Raw genomic sequence first — 19,052 nt, forward strand, 5'->3', positions numbered from 1 at the left:
AAGCAGGTTGAGAGGTGAGATAGACAGATAGAAAAGCGGGCGAGATGGTTGCCACACACATTTTTGCATCATCAATCCAGACTTTTGCTCTTTTTCTGTTTTTTTTTATTGTTTCGCCCGCTCTCTCTCTCTCTATCTCTCTCTCAGTTTGACGGTTGAGCTGTGGAGTCACCCTGGAGTCAGCCTAATGAAGTAGCGCTGTCAGTCGGGCCTGGCGTGCCCAAACTCTGTTTGATGTGCTCATAAATCAAGCTGACAGGCCTGTTACTTCGCTAGCTTTAGCCACTCAACTGCATCTAATGTAAACAGCGTGCAGACACAATGTGTTAAAGAACTTGAACTGTGTCCCATGAGACCGAAACAGGGAGAGAAATAGAAAGGAGAGGAGACGGGGATGAAGAGGAGGAGGAGGAAGAGAAGAGGGATAGACATGCTGAATATTGGCATTAGCTCACTTCTTCGGTTGTGTGTTTGTTAACTGAATGTTCTTTGTTCACACTTTCATCACATCTTTCAGTCTCAAAGTCAGGGGGGAGAACAGGTGCGTCTCTCCACGGAGAGTTGGGGCCAGATTAAGAAAGAAGTTAAGACATTTCTTTAGATAAAGTCTACAAAGTTCGTAAGTGCAATTCTTGAAAAATACCTAAGATGTTCTCAAATATTTTCTTGTGTGTGTGTGTATGGGTGCGCTTATATGTGCTGAACGTTGGCGAAAATTAGGTGTAATTATAAAATGAAAAATGAGGTCCCTATTTGAAGCAATTTTGTAATGTTGTTGCTCAATTTCAAAATTCATCAGAAGGCAAAAAGTCATGTCGCACATTATCATGACAGATCATTGCTTATAAAGTATAGAATTATACTCAAGTTAGCTTAGCTTAGCACCATGTTAATGTCAATCAATTGTGAGTTGATTGCTGATGAGTTGATTATATGCTGCCTATTCCAAATCGTTTTGCATATGTAGGGTGTACTGTAGGGAACAAAAGCAGCTCAGTAGGTTTTGGAAAGGGCTTGTGTTTTCTCTCTTCTCTGTTGGTGTTGACCCATGTGGCCCTTTCCCATGAGGCTTTGTGCCTCGGGTGGTGGCCTCAAGCACTTCTCTGACAGTGAGATTAAGAAACTACCTTTAATTATTTTCCTTTTTTATTTTCCTTCCCTCCTTCAACATATTTTTCTCTCTCCCCTCCACTTTTTTTTGTGCCGTTATCTTAAAGGAGATAAGGCCCATCTCTCATTGGGGGAACATCAAAAAGCGTGTTGCTGGAAACACTGATTTGACTCAGGCCGGTTCAGGAAGGAGGATATTTATCACCACGACACCAACTGACCTTATCGGATATATAGAAAATCAGGTACACTTCTGTTCAAAAGTTTAGGGTTTGTAAGATTTTTGTTTTTAATGTTTTAATGTAATGTTTTTGAAATAAGTCTCATTGAAGCTGCATTTATTTAATCAAAAATACAGTAAAAACTGTAATATTGTGAAGTAATATTATTATTTAAAATAACCCTCATTTTTTTTGAATATTATTTATTCCTGTGATGGCAAAGCTGAATTTTCAGCACTCATTACTTCAGTCTTCAGTATCACACGATCCTTAAGAAATCATTGTAATATGTTGATTTGTTGCAAAATAAATATTTAATCAAAGTTGGAAACTGGTTTTGTGGAAACTTTTTGTTACAGGCTGTAAAGAAAATCTTTCTTTGAAATATAAATAGTTTGTAACATTATAAATGTCTTTATCACTTTTGATCAATTCAGTGCATCCTTTTTAAATAAAAGTATTAATAATCGTACAATCGTAAAAATCGTACTTACCCCAAACTTTTGAACGGTAGTGTAGTCCTGGCACAAACTCTCAATGTCATCAGTTGAGTCAATGATGTCATGTTACAGTAGGTCACTTTAAACATAAAATACATGCATCACTTTTAAATTGGTCTTTTCCAGCCTTTTCTTCACCTTGGCCCTTTTTTCTGTTCTTTCTCACCTCAGGCTAAAGATCTGAAGTTTTTTTTATTTTATAAGTTTAGGGCTTGTCTTGGAGTACACTTATGGAGTGCTTATGTCATAGCTGATAAAACAGGTTTTTCATCTCTTTGTTAAACGTCACCAGAAGTCAGCTGGAACAAAAATAAATCTCTTGAAAGCTGAACGATGACTATCCACTCACATTGAGACCTGTTTATTAAACAGCGCAAGAGAGTTTTGGAGTCATGCTTCTCACGTTTCACAAAACACATTTCATGCATAGTGAAAAAATACCAAGCCTTATTGTAAAATGATAAACATCTGATGTCATATAATCTGGAACTGTTCTTAACATTGCGCACAGATGTTGTTAGTCACTGTTTATTGCCGTGTTAATTGCGAGCCAACCACATGCTAACAGATTGCTACACGCAGGAATGAACGAGCGTGTTTGCGAGCGTGTCTTTGGTTGTCGGTCCTAGACCACATGGAACTGTCACACACAGATTAATGCGTTATCTCTTAATGCATGAGGCTTCACAATGCACTTCGACACTTTGAACCAAGCCTGTTGTCTGCTTGTTGTCTACCGCCACAGGATGTGCTTTGGTGATTGGCGGGGAAAATATCTCTATTCCAGGATATGTCTTATCTAAACATGTCCTGGACGAGGTTGAAGGCTTATAAAAACCAATGAATGTCTCCTCTTTCCCGCCCTCTCCATCCTGCAGCTCTCCAAGTCTCTTCCTCCCACTTTTCCCATCTCTTTGTTTTTTTGTTTGTTTAACATGCTTCTCTCTCTCTCTCTCTCTCTCTCTCTCTCTCTCTCTCTCTCTCTCCCTCTCTCTCTCTCTCTCTCTCTCTCTCTCTCTCTCTCTCTCTCTCTCTCGTTCTCTCGTTCTCTCGTTCTCAGCAGCAGCAGTTGGGGAATAAACAGCTGGCTTTCCAACAGCAGTTGATCCAGATGCAACAACTACAGCAGCAACACATTCTAAATCTACAAAGACAGGGCCTGGTGAACCTACAACCGGGCCAAGGAGCAGTACCCATTCAGAGCCTGCAGCAAGGTACACATACCAATGCAATTACACAAAGTATCTGTTAAACAAGGCTCAGGATTCACTGTTTTTCCAGCAAATGAGTAGGTTGTCCCGATTCTAAGAATTTCTGATACAGTACCTGTATGACAAACTGCATCTGTTGAGTTTCAACAGACACTTTGCCATTCTTTGAGGCCACAAGTACTGCCAGATTCTAAAAAGTAGTATTTTGTCTTGTTTTCCAGTTCAAATATTTAAAAATCCTTACGATGAATTTATGAGAATCAACAATGCATAAAATATTCAGACTTGTTTTTGTAGTTTGTATCTTGAATAAGTGTTTTTTTATTGCACTGCCAGATTTTCTTGTTTATACTTAAAGGGAAAATGTACTAGTGTAGTAAGACAAAATACTCATATTCAAGATGAAAGTGAAAACAAGTCTTAATATTTTACACATTGTGGGCATTTATTTTATGCCAAGGACTTTTTAGATATTCTGAAAAACAAGTCAAAGACAAATAAACACATTTAAAAAATATATATGTTTGTCCTTGTTGAAAGAATGAATGAACCAGTCAAAGGAACATGCCAAGCAGTATAAAGGCAGATATAGTGTGTGTAGAAATGTATTTGTGTAGTATGTGCACTATGTACTTCATCAATGGTCAAATCAACACATTATAAATAAACATATTTCATGTATATCACTAAAAATAGTTGTGTAATTAGTTCAGTGTACTATTTTATACAGTATTTTTTTGCTATGTTTTTTACTTATAAGAAGAGTGTGTTGTGCTGCTAAGCTTAGCGACATGTTAACGTCAGACTATTGAAATCAATTACACCTGCTATTTGTGTGACAAGGGAAGAATGTTCTTTATCGAATTTAGTACGTGCTATGAAAGGGAATTTGGGTGCAATACTTTTTTGTCAGCTAGTTTTGTTGCAAATACTGACTCACTTGAACTAATGCATATCTTTGAAGGTAAAAAACTCTTAGCTGGTCAATATTGACCGCAAAAATATGAGTCCGTCTAGCCCCAGGGTGAGGTGCTACAACCGCAGGCCTTTCAACCCGGTGGTCTGTCTCTTTCACAGCTCGCCTCTTGTCCTCAACAGCCAGAAAAACACCACAGAACGTCTGATTCGCTCCTTTAGTGATGCCTATTAAAGGAAAGTGGAGCTCTGGAGGAAATGCAGTGTGCTAAATAAATGCAGCATCTGTGTTCATGCCCGTAGCCCAAGACCAGATGGCATTCTCAGGCTGAGGCCAGACTTGCGTCCGCCGCCCACTTATTCTTCCTTAGTCAGCCTCCACCATACACACACACACATATGCATGCTCTCAAATTGCCCTGCTACTACATGCGCAAACTTAAATGCTAATAAAGCTGGCTGTAAAATGAATCCCTCATTCTTCTTCCTCCAAAATTTGGCAATGAGCTATCATCTCAATCTATTAGAGCGGGATGAAGCCCCCCGGAGACTAACTACAGCCATGTCCGTAGAGCCACATGTGAAGCTTGTTAACTTAATCAGCTCATAAAGAGATAAAAGCAAAGCTTGATTGTTGGTTTTGTGGAAGGCAGTCATTTGGATAATAGGTAAAATATGCCACAAAATTCACTGGGCTTTGTGCACAGGCTTGGAGGGGGCTTATGTGTGTGTGCGCGTATGTGAGTTTTACACACGCTCCAGACGCGCTTACCCTACAGAAGGAAATGGAGGTTTTGGATCAGTTTTAAATGTATTTTTCCATTTTTCCTCATTTTGTCAAAGAGTCCAACCAGAAATGGATCTTGACTGAAAACTGGCCACCATCCGCCGAAATTAGACACATCAACTTTTACAGGTTCCACAGTGGCCATAACTTTACAAGAGCCTCAACAGGACAGAACAAACAGGGAGCCGACTCCAGTTTCCATGCCGAAATCCCTGCCACTCTTGCCGATAGGGCCTCCAAAATGATCGCAGTCTTTTATTAGAGTGCTTGACTCTCATTCTTGCCCATTGCTCTTGACATCTCTGATTATTTCAGTCTTAAGAAAACAGAGACTCGTCATCCGGAATCCTGAGTGGGTCTACCACACACGCGCACACTCACTCACACACACACACATATGCGCACGGCTGCTTTTAGGAAAAAAAGGAGAGGGAGAGAGCAAAGCAAGGAGTAAAGCAGAGGAAGGTTTGCAGATTGATGAAAATAATTTTTAGCGACAGCTGTAAACTTTTGGCTTTGGCATCTTTCTGGCGTAGACCCCAGCGCCTGCCTCCCACTCCCGTTGCTTATGTCATTGTTTCAAGGGGTCTGAAGAACAATAAACTCTGGGCTCTTGGAATCCCTTCAACAAATCCTGCGACAGAACAGAATCATGGAATTTCCCCACAATCCCTCTCTGAAAAGAAGCCCTCCATTATGACTGGCCAGCCAACCATGCGCATTCTTCTGGCTAGTCATGCTTGGCCGTAGCTGCTGCTGAAAAGGATTTGTTCTCTGATCCATGGGTGGCGCCAACCGTTGTTGTTGTTTTCATGTTTGTTTGGCGTGTCCAGTCATTCCCTCAGAAAGGCTAGAGTTTCAAACCCAAGTGACTCACTGCATTAGACAGACTACTAGCTGGGATGACTTTTGTTTCTTTGTAATATTCACTTAACAGTTACAGTAAGTCATTTTAATTCCTGTCCAAAGGGTGCAACCAGATATGTTGGACTCAGCTTAATGCTTTGTGATCACCATGCCAAACTTTTCTTCAGTTCTTTTTCAGGAGTTATGATGCATGAAGCTAGACGAGGGAGCAGACATGAAAACTTAAAGGGGCAGTTTTAATGTTGCCTTGTGACTGGTCATCTATTTATGAATGTTAGTCACATGTTGATGGTAAACAAAGTGTAATGTAGTCCGAGCTGTGGTGAAACAGTAGCTTACTGTACACGTTCACACCTAAAAAAAAGTTTGGGGTCAGTAAGATTTCAAAGAAAAAAATACTTTTATTGAGCAACGATGCATTAAATTGAACAAAAATGATTCAAGATGTTTGCATTATTAAAAAACATTTCACATAGATTTTTTTTTTAGACTTTGTTATTAAGAAATGTTTCTTAAGCACCAAATCAGCATATTAGAATGATTTCTGAAAGATCACGTGACCCTGAAGACTGGAGTAATGGCTGCTGAACATTCAGCTTTGCCATCACAGGGATGAGGTTGACTTCAATGTTTTCTGTAAAGTGTGTGTGAGAGAAAGAGAGAGTGTGTGGCCAACCACAGGGGAAACGCCTCACCTGCCCCTGTGTGTGCGACTGTGTGTTTGGAAGCAAATGCAATACAAAAACACTTCACTGTAGGTAAACCGCTCCATCTCCACCCTGCGTCCTCCCTTCCACTTCCTATGTTCTGGCTGTTCTTTCACAAAAGTAGAAACTTGCAGAAAACACCTCCCTCCACCGGCCTGGTTTGGTTTTTTTGCAGGGTTAAAGTACATCCGTGGCCCTGTGGTGCTCTGTCAGGTTGTCTGTGTCTAGTGAACAACAGCCTGTAGCTGCAAGTGTGGCCGTACATAATTTCCCTGGCCTCGGGCCTGCTGGGAAGAGAGGGGGTGGGGTGAAGAGAGCCAGGCCAGGCGAGGAGTTTTGTTTTGGCGGGGTCCGGGACAAGAATGCTGGCGGACCAGACATAATATTTAGATTGCTATTAAGTCTTTGCCATGTGAGATAGCGTAGCAGGCTGTGGCTTTTCGGGAACAGTGTGCGCCAGACGAGCTTACCCCCCTCCCCCTCTTTTTTACACCCTCAAATCTCCCTCCCAACCTAGACCCCCTCCGCCCTTCCAAGAGACGAAAACAATCCCGAATTCAGCAAGTTTGAGGGGAAAATAAAACAAAAAAAATGCCAAGAGAGCATCTCGCCAAGATTAATTCACCCAGTGAGTTCCAGTGCCGGTCGGGACAGTGATAATTACAAATGGAGGTATCCAGGGGGATTTGCGGAGATGTTGAAAGATAACAAAAACACGCTGAAATTAGCCATTTGGTTCCTCAGATTTGGACAGTTCCCTCCTTCTGCTCTCCCGTGAACTTAACAAGTCCCATTGGCGTTCCCCCCTCCCGTAGTGAAGTGTGGCGCGGTGTGCGCCTGGTGTTTTATGGCTTGCCACACTAATGTCAGCGCACTGCCAGACTTTTAAGATCTCTGGGGCGGGATGCGCTGCCAGCTGGCCGCCGTTCAAGATGAGGTGAGGTGGAGAGGGGGTGGCTTTAGATGTGTGATAAGAAGACGCAGGTTTTGAATGCCTTCAGAAGGAGCTCTCATCATTCAACACTAGGCTTATAACCTTCAGCACAACAAAGATGAGGAAAACTAATAAACATACTGAACGAATGTCTCCTAGAATTGGTTTCATCATATGGCACCTGTTCAGGGATTGTCAACTCACCTATTTGTGTTTGTGTTTCAATGGAGTTTGTGGATTATAGAAAAGTGGTATTTTGTTTCTGACTAAGGACATTATGGTTTATTGTAATAAATATTGATTTATAGTTTGTAGTAATCTCTTGATTGCTTTCTGTCCATCTCAGCCATGTGTCCCACTGACCTGCAGCAGTTGTGGAAGGACGTGGCCAGTGTTCAGAGCACAGAGGAGGCCATGAAACACGAGGGTCTCGATCTGACCACCAACAGCTCCAACACTACCTCATACTCGGCCTCCAAGGTCTCACCTCAGATCCCCCATCATCCTTTGCCAAATGGACAGAACTCTGTGCACACTCCAAAGAGAGACAGGTCAGTGGAAAAATCACAAGCAAACTTTGTTTATCCACGTGATATTTTTTATATTTTTTATAGTTTACCAGTATCCACAGTTTAAAATAAAAATGAAGTATGGAAACAAACAAGTGCTATAGTTATACTCGTGTTTTCATCATGAGCATTCAGAGTGCCAACTGCTACATGACATATGTATTTCATAAATAGATATTTTTGTCACACAAGTCATATTTCAAGGTGTCTGCTGTCAGGTGCCGTTTGATGAGCTGATGTAAAATGCCTGGGTTCATTTGATATTAGGTGCTCGTGTGAGTTCCTCAGAACGTAGCATGCCTTCAGCATGACTGACGCCCCTGTGCCAGTTTAGCATGAGTGTGTGTGTGTGTGGAGTGGGTGAAAGTATACTGTGAAAATTTAGCTGAGAGGTGAGCAGCTGTGTGTGAGAGAGAGAAAAGTGGTCCTACTGTGGGGTACTTATACGTTCTATCAATTTTTAAGAGCAAGACTCTTTGAGTGGATCTCGTCCTTCACCAAGGAGTCCAGTGATGAGCATCTCATGCCTTATTCCAAAGGCGCTCACCTGCAGAGCACTCAGTGAGTAAAACACACACATGTATGTATGTATATGCTCACATGGTTACCTAGACCTCTAAATGAGGACCCACCTTAGACTGCTGTTGTTCATATATAAATGTAATGTATCAAACCTACACCGGGCCAGCCAAGCCTATACATGCACACATACAGTACATGCAAGATGTAAATAAGTGAATCAGAAACATTGTGTAATTTATATTCACTTGAATGGTTCTGCAGTGTGATGTTTGCAGCGGTTCTGTGGAACTTTTTATGTAATATGCCCATTTTTACACCGGTGGGACCTCCAAACTACAGCTAAATAAACCCACACACACCAGCAGCACTATCACACACCCCACCCTGTCATGCTACACGGACATGGCTAAACAGAAAGAAAAGCACGCCCTCCATCATGTTTTCTTCTAACACTGTTCTCCCTGACTTGGCCTAACACATTTGCACACAAACACACACACACTCGCAACTGTAAAGGGAAGAAAAACTGTGCGGTGAGGCTAATGCATGGCACATGTGGACAGTGTGGTTGCCAGTAGTTTGTAATGTCTAGCGCTCGAGCAGCTTCTGAATTGCGTGGGCCGTCCACTGCCAGCACATCTGATGAAGAGGTGGAGGGAGCATGTGTGTGCCGCATCAGGAGGGCCTCATCTGCAAGCAAGCTGCTTTATATTAAGCAGTACTCTGATGTGGAATTGGGAAGAGTTCCCCAGACCTTCAACCGCCACAAGCCGCACTCCCCTCCCCCCCCCCCCAATTTAGCCCCCAGCCCATGCTTAGCAACAGTCAGACACATGACGAAGGATTCTGTGGTCCCTGCCCTCACAAAAAAAACCAAGCTACATGCTAGCCCATGGCTGTTGGCCAGGCCCGAAATGAAAAATTGCTGGATGAGACTGCTGGCGAGAGTTCGAGGCTGATTCGTTATGGATCTCTACAGAAGCCGGGCCAGAGAGACCCGATCCAGACTTCTCGGTCACAGAGCACACAGTGGCTGTATCTCAAATGAAACAAAACCATAACGTTTATCCCCAGGCCCCACCAGCAGGCCCTGTCAGCACATCAGCAGCCACCTTATCCGAACTCCCATCGTTACCGAGAAACATCTGAAGATCATCCACGTTCATTCGTAATTAGATAGCAGCGTGTTGTTCCTGGCCGCATCTCAGACATTTGAACCTGCGTCGTAGTGCAAGATGCTAATACAATGATATACACTTACTATTGGAAACCTGTCAGTTACGATTAAGGAAAGCTGACGTGTCTGTTTTTTTGTTTTTTTTTTACATTTACATTTACCAGGTCCTCTCAAACTGCATTTGTTCAAAGCTTCCTGAAGGACTGGCTCAAAGCTATCGGCTTTCCCAGCCCGGGAACATTTAAGACTTGTTTCCATTGCTTCATTGCTTTGTATTAGTCGCATGTGTGTGAGACTACCATGCCGACTGTCTGAAAACATTTCAATAAGATATCGACCCCAATGAGTTGTTTTGATTAAGCAAGCAGGTGTTTTGATGTTTTTGAAGAATGGAGCGTGTAATTTCTGTTTTCCTGAACACTCCTACCGCTTAGGTAAAAGTTTAGTGTGACATAATCATTTATAGTTCAAACAACCAGATCTTTTTTTGTCTTTCTCAGCTCGACCCATGAGGAACACACGGCCTCCCACCCGCTCTTCGGACACGGCGAGTGCAAGTGGCCCGGCTGCGAAGCGCTCTGCGAGGACATGGGCCAGTTCATCAAGTGAGTGACAGCTGTCCGTCAAATCCACTCCAGAAGCACATCGTGTGCTACATACACGTCAAACCTTGTAACACGCGTAAAACCCCCTGCCAAGCTGCAGAGCATTCATCATTGCCCGCTGCGTCCCGCAAAACAAGTCTCTGGCTGTTAGCATTTCCATCTGTCAATGTGCATTCATCCTTTTTTCGATGAGCTTGCAGATCGCTTGTAAACTAAAGGCCTTCTCTTGCGCTGAAGTAAGTATGGGGATGAGAGGAAAGGCAATGATAAAGCCGGGCGGCTGACAGCCATGTTCAGGTGTGATGTTTGAACAGACAAGAGACGAATGAATTCCACAGGGAGGTGGGGGGTGCAAGGTTATTGCTGAAGAGAGCGTGAGACATTCGCCAGCGCTGTGGGACTGTACTCGTGTATGAAAAAAGAGGGCTAACGCTTGATAGACAGGTATTTCACAGTCAGAGGACACAATCAGAGTAAACTAGAGTGCCCTCTGTAGAGTTACAAGCAAATGCGTAGTATGTCACAGACTATAAATGTTTATACGCACCTTTTGGTTTTGCTTAAAGATTATAAATAGAGAGAGAGAGAGAGAGTTTTTTTTTTTTTTTGAATAATAGTGACATTTATAATGTTACGAAAGAAAATTATATATATACAACAGATTCCAGTAAAAAAAATTGAGCAGCAAATCAGCATAATGATTTCTGAAGGATCATAACTATGACATTCACTGAAAACTGGAGTAATGGCTGTTAAAAATTCAGCGTTGGCATCACAGAAATACATTACATGTTAAAATATATTAAAATAGATAAGTTATTTTAAATTGTAATAATATTTCACAATAAATGTTTTCCTGGTTTTTGATCAAATCAACAAATATTTGGTGAGCATAAGAGACAACTGTTAAAAACGCATAAAAAACAGACTCCAAATTTTTCAAACATTATCGTACAATATGTCTATATATAGATATATACAGAATATTCATATATATATACACACACACACACACACACATACACACAGAATAATTATATATATATATATATATAAGTAATTCTTTAGTAATACACTCCAGGTACACAAATTAATTTTTAGCCTAAAAAAAAAGTTATCTCTGATGTGACCATACATCTTGTTTTTCTTTTTTACTACTATACAAATAGTACTAATTCTAATTTCTTTAGAGGTAACAAAGTTGATAAATTAATTACTGTACCTTTTGGGCCTGGTAATTTCTGAATTCAGTTGTGCAACAGTGCTGAACTCCAGAAATGAACTGTATGGCTTTCACAACACTTTTTCCCAAAGGTTCAGCTTAATACTTTTGCACAGGAAACTAGTTTACACGTGCCCTGCAAGTAACCATAGAGACAGATGTCCGGTTCTCTTCTTGTTGACCTGTCCTGCATTCAAGAGGAAGCGTGTGTGTGTGTGTGTGTGTCTGACTGATCAGGTAGCTGCCCGCAACTCTTCAATGCTGTCAGAGGCCGATTAACTCCCCACTCCCATAATTCTGCCTCTCCATTCCTGAGCGCTCCACTGCTGGGTCAAGCAAATTGTTTTCACGCTTCGTTAGTGGTTTACTTAATTAGCTCATTTACAATTAGAAGCCTTTGTTTCTTGGATACAAGCAAAGACATCAAAAAGAGGCTCCCTCCCCTCATCTATCTCCCTTTTCCCAATCTTCTTTCTTCTCGCCATCTCTTTTTCTTTGCGCGTGTTTGCCAGTTTGGGGTCTTTAGGGATGCTGGGGGGGGGGGGCGAGAGGAGATAAAGAGAGGAAGAGATCAGACAGGGAAGGCGATGTAAACAGTCCCATTGTCTCTGTGTGTTAAAATAATGAGACTTCACAGTGGAAAGTCCTGACATGTCCGCCTGTCACAGGGGTGCGAGCCAGCCATTGCCGTGGCCCCAGCGGGCTCGAGACTCGCAACGCAACTGCTGTTTATTTTCTCTTCCTCTCCCTCGAACACCACCTTTGATATCCAGCAGGTCAGCTCCATCTTTTACAGTAGTCTGTTCTTGTCCATTAATGAGTGGCGGTCACATCCTCGTGCGTTTATTTACTGGGATGAAATGCTTAGCCCTCGCGTCATCTTTTGACTCCAGGGCTGTGCTTTCTCGAGGGGACCGCTGTATTGACAAGCCGGAAAGATGTGTATGTAAATTTCCTCCGGTCGTCCCTGGCGACGGGGGTGAAGAGCGTGCTTGGTGCACTCGGGCGGGAGAGGGAAGCGCGTATGATAGTCGCTGACACACACATCAAAGAGCCGGAGAGTCTGGGAAAGTTTTAAGAGTAAAGCTGTTGTTTGGTTGCACGGTGTCTCATTTCACATAGCCTCGGGGCAAGCGGAGAGAGGGGGGGGACGTGAGATAAGAAGGAGGGGGTGACAGATATTGCCGTCAGTGCCGTGCACCCTGGCCTAGTCAGAACACTTTAGTCATCGCTAAAGACAGGAAAAGAGGAGTCTCTCTCTCTCCTCTTGTGTTCTTTTTGTCTATTCTATAGCCCCATCTGGCTGCCTGCCACTTATAGTAGGAAATGAGGCCCACATGGAGTCGGTGCCCGCTGTACGAACGCCTGCCATTCACAAAGCTCTACACATCCCTCGCACCGTACATGTTCATTTTGGGTAATTTAATAGAGCTTTCAGCTTCCAATAAGGGGACATTCACACAGAATGTGTTCTTTTTCACTATTATTTTAATTGTTGGTCTATCTAAACATGCGCTGGATGAATGTTTTTGACAGCCACGTTTTTCAACATGAACTGAGCGTTTTTAAGTCTTAACTGTTTTAACTGTTCCATTAGGCAGTCGATTGAACTGAACACGTTGCATTTAGAAACACAAGATGGATTATTATGTTATATTATATTATTAATTATATTATGCATATAATGGATTGCATGAACTTTGGGTAAAAGTGTCTCCCAAATGCATAAATGTTTATTATATAATATTAAAATATACAATTGTCATCATGACCATAACTAAGTGCCTCTTCTAAGGTCTTCTACTGTAAACACGCTAGTGATGCTTGCCCCGCCCACTGATTCTTCTGATTGGTCCACTGTCTTAAAAACTGACCTTGAAGAGGAACTTCTTTTAAGTTGACTGTGTCTTATAATATTCAAGCACAAGAAAAAACCAACAGAAAAACAGTGAGACATCCATCTAGTACAAAACCTATTAAAAAGCAGTGCAGTTAAACGCATAAAATGTCCTGTGTGAACAGCCGCTAAGAGTGTAGTACTCTCAGCTCTGTTTAATACAATTTCACCACTTTTTAAATCCTTTTCACAGAATTCGGTTCAGAAAATGCTTTGAAACGTCTGTCAGTTTCATCTGGACATGATATGAACACTTTTTATCCCCAAATGAAATCTGTCTCTTGGGTTTTTTTTTTCTTTTCTCTAACTAGAGTAGTGTGAGAATAAAACATTCATTCACTCTTAATCTTCATCCTGTCTCTCTCTCTCTCTCGCTCTGTCTCGATCTCACACACTCTCGTCCTGAGCTCTTTAATGATGTTCAATTTTCTCTGGCATGCTAGGACGACATGTGTTAGAATACTCAAGCCTTTTGTCGGGCTGGATTGTGACTGTTTTTGCTGCGACCGTTGTAAATGCTCCTCAAATCCCTGTTGGGGTGCAGGGAGTAAACACTGCCTCATTGTCGGGTCTCTCGGAAAAACGCTGCTACTGTTTATTATGAGCCATAAAATTTGTGGTCTGTTCCTTTATTCAGAAAAAGAGAGAGAGACGGGGGGTGGGGGTGTAGGGGGGCAGAGGGAGAGTAAGATGAGATCATGTTTTTGTTATTATCATCATGTGCTTGCGGGGAAAAATGTCTATCTGCGCCTGGATTAGTCGAGTGGGTGACATCATTGTTTTTGTTTAATTTCTCATGAGAAAGCGAATGCGCACCCCTCTTTTCCTTCAGTCGGACTCTCAAAACGGTTGTGTCATGCGGCGGGTGTCACGGAGATAAAGCAGGCCGGGATCACATCAATGAGTGTGTACTGCGAAGGTTAAGATTCTGCCGCTCACACACACTTCCGTTTGTCGCTCTCCCGCCGCGCTGGGAACTTTACTCATGGGCCACACACGCCAATGAAGAGTCCTAGTAAAATGCACGAGTAAAAGTGTTTAACATTGAGGTTAATATCTGATAACTGGCTGATATTCAAATTTTGTCTAAAAAAATAAAAAAAATTAAACATTGATTCTAAAATCAGTCGAGTTAACCACTAGGCTACAAGTGATCTTAGGCATGTTCACAACAATATAATGTTCAGTATGAAAAATGGATATTCATTTTGAGATTTGCTGAAGATTACAATAAACTTTTAAAAGATTTACTTTAAGCAAGGATTAATGAATGGCAAAGGTAATCAAAAAATTGGAGAAATGAGCATTATACACAGCATTATAATGTACAGTATGAGAAATGGGGTAGAGAATGATAAAACATTCATTTACTCTAATGCTGATTTCTCCTATTTCTTGATTACCTTTGCCATCAACTAACGCTCACGTATAGTAGATCTTTAAAAACATTATTCAATAAAACTTAATTGTAATCTTTAGCAAATCTCATTCACAATAGGAGAAATGAGCATGCACAATTAAATCAATTCTCATGAAGATTTAGTTTTATAATGCTTTCATTGTAATTCCTCTACTCATCTTCTGAAGGCGCTCCTGTGACCCTTGACCTCGAAGTCATTAAACTTCACCAGGTGTGTGGTTAGAAGTTGGGAGGGCCTCCTTCCGCACCTGGAGGGATTAATGACATCATTGCTCAAATGCTTCATGACATCATCATTTGGATGTTATATGGATTATATAATTGTGTTTAAATGCATGCAGGGGTTCATTTGTGTGATTTCAAGCATTGGAACGCTGTAAATAAAATGGGTGGGATGAGACAGATGGCGTAAAGGAAAGATCCAAGATCCATCTCTGTGTCCTATCTGACACCGTCCCTTTAGGTTCCTTCTTTTTCTTCGATTTTTGCTTCCTCATTTGGTTCCTGCATCATCTGTTTGTTTTGCTTTGTTTTGGAGTTTTGTTTTGGATTGCTTCATAAAGAAAACATGTCTTGAATAACTATGGGTAAAGCTCACCCATCTAAAGCAGCGCTTGATGAGTAAAACAAATGATGTCATATCCAGGTGTTTTCCCCCCCCTATTTCAACTCCCACTCAGAGTTCATGGACTGCGGCAATTTCTGACAAAAGAAACAAAAACCGTTTCCAAAATAATATCCCACTCCAGCTGCATTTCAACTGAATAACAAAGACATTAGGACACTAGATTAGACCTAATATAGAGAGACGTTCATGTCTAAAGTTAATTTAATCTTTTTCAATAAGTGACGATAAATAAAACTATTTATTTGCAAAAGTAGACTTTCAGCAAACAGTACAGTCACATTCGGTCAAATGACAATCCTCAGCGGAAAACCTCTTTTTCCACGTCTTTCATGTTCTAATATTGTTTTTATTTTCTTGCGAAAGGAAATTGAGTTTATACGCCTAGTGAAAAGTGTGTTTTCGAGTGGAAATCCACTATTGTTAGGGGTTTCCTCTGAGAGGGCCGTTGCGATCCCGAGAGGATTCCATTAAATATTTTTACCCCAAATTGGAAAAATAAACCACTATCTGTGCTCGTATTTTGATTTATGTGAAGTCATGGTTTGCCAAGACAACGCAACTAGATCTCTGATGTCTCAGTGACCTCTGTATTTGGGTAAGTGTGTGTGTAGTCAGGACGTGACGCCAGGGCATGTAATGTTAACACGTTAGCATACACAGCAGAAACTGCGAGGCAATCCCAAAAGGCTGAGACACAGCCTTACTGTGTGTGTGTGCGCTGTATCAGGCAGGTCAGCGACACGGTTTGTGGCAGATGGTCCAAATATGCTTACAGATCTCCCTCTGGGAGTTTAGATAGGGTCGTGGATTGATCTAGTAGACTGTGTATCAGGATATGTCATCACATGTTTGCGTTTCTCTCTCTCTCAGGCACCTGAACAGTGAACACGCCCTGGATGATCGCAGTACGGCCCAGTGCAGGGTGCAGATGCAGGTCGTCCAACAGCTGGAGATACAGGTGGGATGCGCGCACAAACGCAAAATCAACATTTCTCCAAAAATCTTGCAAACGCAATGTTCAAGCTGCCTGACTTTTCCTGTTTTTCCTGTTTTCATTTACATTTATGCATTTGCCACATGCTTTATCATTTTATCGAGTGAGGAGTTTATCGAGTTTAGTCTATATACGTTTTTGCCTCGTATTATGATGTTACAGGTAATGGAGTCATAAGTGTCAACTTTAGAGGATCAAGGTCTGAATTTGTGTTCACCAATATGGGTAATAGATGCCGACATTTGGTCTTCCAGAACTCCCCCGTACTATTTCACACACAGACCTGCACACTTTCCCAGCTGGCATGATTTTCTGCCCATTACATGTCACATAAGTTGATAGAGATCACTGAAGCTTGTAATAGGAAGAGTGATGTAGAGTGCGGGTGCGAGAGAGGAGGCCAGAATATCTTCCTTTGATGGATCCCAATTAGAGAGTTTCCCAGCACTTCTCTCGTCCCTCCTGCCCGCGGACTCTCGGCAAGCACCGTGGGCTGCCTGTCGCTCGCATATACGTGGTGTCATCTCTAATGAGAGAGCTGATAAGGAGAAGGGTGGACATGGGAAGTGCTAGAGACTTCCTCTGCCCGCGGACACCCTCTGTGTGCCTCTCCACTCTTCTAATGTCGGCCTTAGTGCCAGTTGCAGACATTTTTCTAATCAGCTCAGTGGTTTTGTTAATTTTCTTTTAGTAAGGCAGCACAATTAATCAGAAAAATTACAAAGATTACAATTGAGGTTGTCCTGCTACTTGATAAAATGACAAATCAATTATCAAAAATTTATTAGCGTTATTATTATTATAAATGTATGTAAATTATAAAAATGTATATTCAATTCATTAATTAAATTAATAACATTTAAATTAACAAAATGTAAACAAATCACTTGTCATAATCAAAATCAAAATACATTTAAAACAGTAATAATAAAAAAGACCAAACTTAAATTAATAAATTAAATTTAAATAAAAGAAAAAAGAAAGAAAAAGTAAATGTTGCTTTTAACTTTTTGCTACAAATTTGAGAAGAATTTGGAGGGATTTTTCAATGCAAGGGAATGTTCAAACGTGTAATTTCAGTATTGCCGTAACAGTCTATAACCCTGAAATGCGCTATGTTTAGTGGTAAACAATGTTTTATTGTCCGTGTGAGTAATTTGTTTGGACGCAGAGACTGTCAGAAGAGCGTCTAGTGACAGTTAGGATTGACACTGACAGGACTTCGGTCAAGCACATTAGGTCGCATTAAAGAAACCTTTAGCTATGGGGAAACTGCTCGCATTCCTCAAGCACACGCCAAACTAAAACGCAGGTCTTGGAGCTTTAAATCAACAACCTTTAAAAAAAGAAAAGCATGTCTCCTGGACGGGCTTACATTGAGACGGGCACTTCAGGCCCTCCAGCTTTACGTGGCAGAACTACTTCACATCATCACGGCCAGTCAAACAGACCTAGTAATTGGTCAGCTTCCCTTTTCTTTCCACGCCACCTCCCCTTCATGTTCTCCATCTCGTCTCATTCCCAAAAATAAACCCCTCACAACAAAGCTCTTTCAAAAAACACTGCCCTGCCAGGCACGCAGGCAGCGAGCTCACTTTGTGGCCCACAAACAGCGTTTAAACACGTGTCTAAATCGATGCAGGGGTGATGAGAAGTGACAAGAGAGTCAGTCCATGTCCAAGCGTATTTCCTTTCATGTCTACCTCCGTCCTGTCACCTACTCTGCCCCCAACTCCCCCAACGCCCCGATGCCAACCCAGACCAACCAGAACCACCCTTCGCCAACCTGCTGTCTCTCCCAGCTCGCCAGCTCAGATTTTCCACTGTTTTTATTACCCCGCTGACCAGCATGTGGCAGCCCCTCATTAAACACACATATCAGCTAATGGGTGAATAAACAGCCCAGATCTGTGGATGACTCCAGCAACACTGAGCACAGCCGCATAAGCACAACACAACAACAGTCTAATCCAATTGTTAGGATGATTTTTACAGTACAGTATTAGGTTGTGGAGTTAGCTAAGACCACCATCAATATTACTGTTGCTCATATAGGGACTTTTTTCTTTTGACAACGGAGGAACTCTAGCAACCACCTAACAATGGTCTAGCAGTAACAACCCAGAATAGCCTACCAACCACTCAAAACACCTTAGCGACCACTGAGAAACCCTAGCAACCTACCATAAATCCTTAGCAACCCCCCCACTCGTGTCACTTCATTAACAACCAAGGAACATCCTAGTAACCAACCAAACACCCTAGCAACCACTCAGCAATGACCAGCAACCATCCATAGCACCTTAGATACCCCCTAGTAACTACCCAGAACACCCTATACCACCTAGAAACCCCTAGTAACCAACCAGAACACCCTGCAACCACCTAGAAACCCCCTAGTAACCAACTAAAACACCCTGCAACCACCTAGAAACCTCCTAGTAACCAACTAAAACACCCTGCAACCACCTAGCAACTCTCTAGTAACAACCCAAAATAGCCTATCATCAACCAATCAGAACACTCTAGTAATCATCCAGAAACCATAGCAACGTCCTAGTAACCACCCATAACACCCTAGACCCCACAAAGTATTGCTCTAGTAACAACCCAGAATAGCTTGACATCATGTCAATGACGTTTGCATGACAGAAATTTTCTTCAGAAGAAAACTGTTCTAATTTAAGTCGCTCAGTCCTCTCGTATGTGCAGATTTTATTTCTGTGTGAAAAAAATTACACTTTTAGTGCCACTAAAGTGTATGGT

General features: G+C 41.8%; 1 protein-coding gene across 4 annotated transcripts in view; it reads left to right on the forward strand.

Annotated features, from left to right (window-relative positions):
* The window catches only part of foxp4 (forkhead box P4), a 123,596-nt gene that overhangs the window by 87,351 nt on the left and 17,193 nt on the right, over positions 1–19,052 (forward strand). The window contains exons 6-11 of one of the 4 annotated variants that reach the window (XM_084395287.1): positions 1,218–1,355; positions 2,892–3,045; positions 7,599–7,803; positions 8,287–8,382; positions 10,021–10,125; positions 16,163–16,250. In XM_084395287.1, coding sequence (XP_084251413.1) covers positions 1,218–1,355; positions 2,892–3,045; positions 7,599–7,803; positions 8,287–8,382; positions 10,021–10,125; positions 16,163–16,250 — 786 coding nt within the window. The remainder of the gene's footprint in view (positions 1–1,217; positions 1,356–2,891; positions 3,046–7,598; positions 7,804–8,286; positions 8,383–10,020; positions 10,126–16,162; positions 16,251–19,052) is intronic. The other 3 variants (XM_084395288.1, XM_084395289.1, XM_084395290.1) reach the window with 3 other exon arrangements.

Source organism: Rutilus rutilus (assembly GCF_951802725.1).
Source record: "Rutilus rutilus genome assembly, chromosome: 22".
Taxonomy (NCBI): Eukaryota; Metazoa; Chordata; class Actinopteri; order Cypriniformes; family Leuciscidae; genus Rutilus; species Rutilus rutilus.